At 44.7% G+C, this 7,500-nt stretch overlaps 1 protein-coding gene across 4 annotated transcripts in view; it reads left to right on the forward strand.

The window, feature by feature from the left end:
- mpp2b (MAGUK p55 scaffold protein 2b) overlaps positions 1-7,500 on the forward strand; it is a 73,672-nt gene that overhangs the window by 52,950 nt on the left and 13,222 nt on the right. For 3 of the 4 annotated variants that reach the window (XM_063216553.1, XM_063216561.1, XM_063216566.1), the window contains 3 exons: positions 1,051-1,203; positions 5,455-5,610; positions 7,448-7,500. The exon at positions 7,448-7,500 is cut by the window's right edge and continues 175 nt beyond it. In XM_063216553.1, the coding sequence (XP_063072623.1) occupies positions 1,051-1,203; positions 5,455-5,610; positions 7,448-7,500 (362 nt within the window). Of the gene's footprint in view, positions 1-1,050; positions 1,204-2,759; positions 2,769-5,454; positions 5,611-7,447 lie in introns of those variants that run through there. The other variant, XM_063216572.1, reaches the window with a different exon arrangement.

Genomic DNA, 7,500 nt, shown 5'->3' on the forward strand with positions numbered 1-7,500 from the left:
AATGGGGGCAACTTTTGTTCACATTTCAAAAAAACATTTTTATTTATTCCCAGATAGCTAGCAAACAGTGACACCTTTTGGGAAAATATTTGGAGTAGGCCTATGTTCATTTTCTAAAAAATGTATACAAAACTTGCCCCCAGTAGAATAGCTCATATCTCAGAAAGGGCTGAGCCAAAAACTGCGGCGTCACCGGCTACTGACAAGTCAAGGGTAGCGTGAGCAATACAACAGCATATTGAAATTGGCAGGAGTGCTCCTTTAAGAACTGCATGCAAAAGCTGTTAGGCATCTGTGGTTTGTTTAGAGAGGCGACAGGCGGGCAGGTTTCTCTGCGAACTGATGTCTTTATAGCAATGCTAAAGTGAAGCACTTTGCTTTGCCTGGAAAGTAAAAGGCAAATTAAAACACTCTCTCTCTCTCCTGGGGCTTTTGGAAGAGCACTATGAAACTTGATTTAAAACACTGTGCGAGGAGGGGTGCTGTGGTGCAGCGTGCTAGGGCACCCGACCATGAATGGGCTTGCATGCCTGTGGAGACGTGACGTTCGAGTACAACCTCGATCCTTTCCAAACCCCTCCCCATCTCTCTCGAACTTATTTCCTATCGCCTCTCAAATGGTCCTTTCCAATAAAGGCACAAAAAGCCCAAAACCGAATACCTCGAGAAATAAATGATTACTGTGTGGGCATGTGTGCATGCATGCATGCATGCACATTGGTCTTTGAATGAAAGGGTTGAAATCCCACCTTTACCCATTAAGTTAATGGATAAGAGGTCCCTGAGCATTGTTTCAGGAACTATAATCACTGTAATTAAAGCCATATCTTGTAATGAGTTGATTTGCATAAATGTGTCAATCAGCTAAATGTAATGTAATGTAATAGAAGGCAATGCAATGTAATATAATATAATGTGATGTAATGTACTGTAAATGTAATGTAATGTGATGTGATGTAATGTAATGTAATGTAAATGTAAATGTAGTGTAATGTGATGCAATGCAATGTAATGCAATGTAATGTAATGTGATGCAATGTGTGTTGTTAGGCCCACGAGCGCTATGAGGAGCCCAAGCTGGAGGCCGTGCGTGAGAACAACATGGAGCTGCTACAGGACATCCTGAGAGACCTCACACCCCTCACCAACCGCAGCAAGGCGGCCGACGAACTGGCACGCATACTCAAGGAGCCACACTTCCAGGTACCTACCTACACACACAGAGAGACACAGCCAGACACAAGCACACATACTCGCATACTCAAGGAGCCACACTTCCAGGTACCTGCACACACAGAGACACAGTCAGAAACAAGCTCACATGCACATACACAAGCATACTCAAGGAGCCACACTTCCAGGTACACTACACACACAGAGAGACACAGCCAGACACAAGCACACATACTTGCATACTCAAGGAGCCACACTTCCAGGTACCTACCTACACACACACAGAGACACAGCCAGACACAAGCACACATACTTGCATACTCAAGGAGCCACACTTCCAGGTACCTACACACACAGAGAGACACAGCCAGACACAAGCACACATACTTGCATACTCAAGGAGCCACACTTCCAGGTACCTACACACAGAGACACAACCAGGCACAAGCGACACACGCACATACACAAGCATACTCAAGGAGCCACACTTCCAGGTACACTACATACACACACACACAGCCAGACACAAGCACACATGCACATACACAAGCATACTCAAAGAGCCACACTTCCAGGTAGCTACACACACAGAGACACAGTCAGGCACCTGCACACATACTCGCATACTCAAGGAGCCACACTTTCAGGTACACTACATACAGCCTGGCTAATGATATTATGCAACCATGTTTTTTGTCCATAACTGGAAAAATATTGGTGCTGTTGCTTTCTGCTTTTTATGGTGACATCCAAGCATGAACGTACAATACTGACCGAATTTTTACAAGCTATGATAAATATTACCCATTTTAAGTGGAGAAATGTAAAAAAAACCCCGGCTGTTTAAGGATATTATGCAGGTTTGCTGTTTTGGAAGTTTTTACCTTTTTATCAGTACATATAGAGGAGATTCAGTAAAAATATGTAAGTGTAGTATTCCTTTAATGTTTACCCTTTAATATGAGCCCATAACCATCTTCCTTGCATCTTAAATATACCCTCAACCTTCACTGGTCTTGAATGCTTAAAACCATGTCAATTATGCATTTGTGGATATGAATCGCTTTCTCTTGAAGCGTGTGGAGGGTAAAAAGGATGTGCTGAACCTTGTACAGTGAGATGGAACATTATCGAACATGGACATTAAAAGTTATACTTTAAGGTGTTTGATTTCCTGTTGAACCAGACCCTGAAATGCACCTGCAAGAATCCACCAGCAAGAATTATGTGAAATTCTTGCAGGTTGATTTCAGGGTCTGATTCAACAGGAAATCAAACACCTTGAAGAATAACTTTTAATGTCCTTGTTCGATAATACTACACTTACATATTTGTTTATTGAATCTTCTCTATATATACTGATTTAAAATTTTCCACTTAAAATTGGCAATATTAATCGTAGCTCGTACAAATTTGGTCAGTAATTGCACGTTCATGCTTGGATGTCACCATAAAAAGCAGAGAGCAACAGCACCAATATTTTTCCAGTTATCGCCAAAAAACATGGTTGCATAATATCATTAGCCAGGCTGTACACACATACACAGCCAGACACAAGCACACATGCACTCATACTCAAGGAGCCACACTTCCAGGTACCAACACACAGAGACACAGCCAGACACATATACTCAAGGAGCCACATTTCCAGGTACACACACAGACCAAACACAGCCATACACAGCAGCCTGCACACACACACACATGCAGACAGACACACGCAAGCACACGCACGCACACACACACACACACACACACACACACACACACACACACACACACACACACACACACACACACACACACACACACACACACACAAGCACACACACACACACACACAAGCACACACACACACACACACACACAAGCACACACACAGTGGCTGTCACCCACGCATGCTCACCGCCTGTTCCCATAGACAGGAAGTTCTGACACGGCTCCCACTTGCATTCCCGCACGCACGCTTGACCCCCATCATGCACTGCGGAATAGTAGCCAACAAGCTCCCACGCATATTCACAGAGCCAGAGCCACACCCACACCTAAATCCACCCCCCCCCCCCCCCCCCCCCCCCCCCCCCACACACACACACACACACACACACACACGTGCGTGAATGCATGTGTGAACTGAAAATGAGGTGGTGCAAAAGCACTCTTGAGGGTAGCACACACACACACACACACACACACACACACACACACACACACACACACACACACACACACACACACACACACACACACACACACACACACACACACACACACACACACACACACAGACGGGTGCACATACATAGTCAGGGACAGGGTAAAGGGTAAAGCCATCCATTGAGCCTGGCATGCATCCAAAGGAAAGCAGGTGACATGTGCAATCATACACAATCACACACTTACGAGTCAGCTGGTACATACAGATATATCCTCATCCATATACACCTGAATACACACACACAACAAGCACACAAGGATACACACTAATACATCTGATGCACAAACTATGGCACTAAAGTATGCAGCTGGCAGGAAAAGTATGCAAGCTGTGCAGCTGCTGGCAAGCATTCTGAATGGGCTTACGCACACACACACACACACACACATACACACACACACACACACACACACACACACACACACACACACACACACACACACACACACACACACACACACACACACACACACACACACACACACGGACGGTGGACGGAAGGACAGACGGACGGACACACCCACACACACATAGGGACGGACGGACGGACGGACGGACGGACAGAAACACAGAGTTTCCGTGAACCTGTTTTGCATTCTCAAGGTGAGACTTTCACTCACTCACTCTCATCCAATCCCAAAGCAGTCAACACACTGGCAAGCCTCCTACACTAGAATGCTTTTAGACAGGATACAAAGGACACACACACACACACACACACACACACACACACACACACACACACACACACACACACACACACACACACACACACACACACACACACACACACACACACACACACACACACACACACACACACACACACACACACACACTGAAGCCTTGTGGCAAAGACAGAGTATCTTCAAGGGTATGCAGCCTCACCGGAGACACAAATATATATACACACACAGGCATAATAATGCCTACTCTATTTCTAGTGCCGCTCCTCTCTCTTCTCTGCTTTACCTGTCTCTGTCGCTCCTCCTCCTGTCCCCTCTTTTTATATCACAAAGTGTGGCTCGTCTGTGATGGCTTTGCCCAGACCGCAGCCGCAGCCACAACCTCCACAGACTTTGCAATACTTTCTGAAGAAGTACGCTTTAAACATGGCTGCCTTTCAAGATGGCTGACTTTTTGTTTGCGCGATACCATTTAAGCAGGTGGATAGATAGATAGGCTGAACTCAACTCAAGTCTTAACTCAACTCCAGGCGCTCTGAAGTTGTGTTAACTTACAAACTTAAGGCAGCAGGGCAACTTAACTTTTTTTAAGTTTAACTGGCTGCAATGTTTTACAGTATACAAACTTGTGTACAGCATGTCATTTACAGCTATAGAAGTCTCATTGAAACCTTTGAGGTGTCTTGAATAGACTAAAGCAGTGTTTCCCAACCTTTTTTGTCCTGCGTACCCCCTAAGCCATTTTGTCATATGATGAGTACCCCCTCGCCCTCACACATGCTCTGTTCCTCTTTCCCAATGTGACTACACTCAATATATTTGCTATTATTACATTTTTCCGCGTACCCCCTGAGGTGTGCTCGCGTACCCCTAGTGGTACACGTACCCCTGGTTGGGAAACACTGGACTAAAGGCCTCTGCACGCAGACTACAACAAAGTGCGGAGCATTGTGGAGCCTTATTAGATCCCATTGCTTTCAATATGACCTCACACACCAGTGGAAAACAATAGTACAGCCATGTGTTTATTACAATTCGTGTCTATTTTTGTGGGATTCACTGGATAACATCCATGGTTCAATGCTAAGTTTTCTGCAAACAATGCTCTGCGCTGCAGGGACAAGCGAAATTGTTGCATTCAAAAGTACAGTGCTGTCAGAACTGGTGTGAAGAGGGCTTAACATACTGGTCCCCCAACATGTACTGTCTCTTTGGCACCTTTTAATGGGTTGTTAAAAGGGCACATAGTCCACTATGATTGATAGTGACTTTGATAACTCCTTTGTATTTACGTCGCTGTTTATTTCAAATACTATACTGTGTGTTCATCATTATGCATGGTCCCTGGTCAAATAAAGCATTTTCATTGGTCCACAGTCTTTACTGGAGACACATGACTCTGTGGCATCAAAGACCTATGAGACCCCGCCCCCAAGCCCCTGTGCCTTCATGGACCCGGCGATGATAAACCAACCAGTGCCCCCCGACGCGGTGCGCATGGTGGGCATCAGGAAGGTGTCAGGAGAGCATCTGGTAAGGGTGTGTGTGTGTGTGTGTGTGTGTGTGTGTGTGTGTGTGTGTGTGTGTGTGTGTGTGTGTGTGTGTGTGTGTGCCATGTAAGCAAGGTAGCTTCAAACGTCATAACGGAATGCCATCAGTTGTTACAAAGCGATGTTTCAAATGAAAAGTGTTTCCCACGTCACTCGTTCGGTCCGACGCTGTCAAAAGTTGTATGTGGGGTTTTCTGACAGCGGATCGTGGAAGTGGTCATGAGAGCCATCGTTTACTTCGTAATGACTCGCATAAACATCGGGACTCGGGACCGTGATTAATTACACTTTTAATCCTACCTGGAGCCCCTTTAAGTAACAGATTAAGACTTAGAGTTTTATTGCAATATGATTTTTTTTATTTGTGTATTTTATTATTGAAAACGACTGAAATTATGTCCTTTCATCTACTATGTGTGATCTCTTGCCATTCAAACATTTTGAGAACATACTTTTCAACACTATACAAAATGCATTTTGCAATGCATTGCGATGAAATGCCCATCAGTCATTACAATTCTGGTGACAAACAGGTTATAATAGAGATTCGGACCAAAGGGGTTAAGCATTATAAAAGTGATTTCCGTGAAATAGCATAGGGAGTTGTAATGACATGGGGAGTTGTTCAACTTCAAGTGTGTATAAGCAAAACTCTGTTTGCGCATATCAAAAGTCATCAGGCAGAGTAGAAAAAGACACACTGTCTCGTTTCTTTGTTCTGAACATTTGAATGCACCAGTTCCAGACTACACAGACGAGTTTTGGCCGGAGCTCAACGAGAGCGCTGGCTTTACAACTCGAGCATATAAATACTATGTCTGCATGTGTGCTGTGTGCTGTTCATGGATATATTCATGTATTTGATCAAGCATGTCCTCCTATATTTCCTCTATTTTTCATGTCGCAGGCTGTTGTATTTCTGTCGGCTGCTTGGCATTGTATGGTTGGATAGACTAGAGTTTCTCAACAGGGGTGCCGGGGCACCCTGGGGTGCTGCGGGCCCCCCTCAGGGGTGCCGCGGAAACGTGGCTGATAAATAAATTATGCAATATGATACATATTTGTCTAAAATGACAAGTTAATGCTAGTCAGTGGAATCTTTCATCTGCCATTTACGCACAATAAAGTAAATATAGGTCGCCCCAGTCAGCTGCAACTTTGAACGTAGATCGTGTGACGTCTCCAAATGTGTTACGTTTCTAAGCTTTTGTGGTATCGGATGCGATGCCATGTTACGGCTTGTTGGTTTGGGGTGCCTTGAAAATTTTCATGAATTGAAAGGGTGCCTCGTCTACAAAAAGGTTGAGAACCACTGGGATAGAGTTTCGTTGCAAAGTGATGCCATGTTTTATCTCTTTTGAATTTTATTATTGGAAATAATCTCCCCATGCTATTTCACATACAGATGTTATTCCATACAGTAATTTTACAATGAAACTCTAATCTCGAAACTTAATCTGGAGTGTTGTTGCGGGTGTACTTGATTGAACGTGTGCCAATCTCTGTGCTTTTATTTTTGAATGTGATGTTTCATGTGGGGAGTAAACAACCAATGACTGCACCTATTCTTGAATGATTGATTAGTGGTTTGTGTGTGTATGTGTGTGTATGTGTGTGTGGGTGGGTGGGTGGTTGTGCGTGTGCGTGTGTGTGTGTGTGTGTGTGTGTGTGTGTGTGTGTGTGTGAGAGAGTCCAAAAGTATAACCAAAGTGTGTACATGTGCGCGTGTAGGCGGGCATGTGTGCTTGCGTGTGTGTGTTTGAATATGTGATGTGCGCTTCACTAAAACTGCTCTCCCCCTTCGTCCCCCTTTACCACAGGGTGTGACGTTTCGCGTGGAGGGCGGCGAGCTGGTGATCGCGCGTATCCTGCA

This window comes from Engraulis encrasicolus, chromosome 2, assembly GCF_034702125.1.
Source record: "Engraulis encrasicolus isolate BLACKSEA-1 chromosome 2, IST_EnEncr_1.0, whole genome shotgun sequence".
Taxonomy (NCBI): Eukaryota; Metazoa; Chordata; class Actinopteri; order Clupeiformes; family Engraulidae; genus Engraulis; species Engraulis encrasicolus.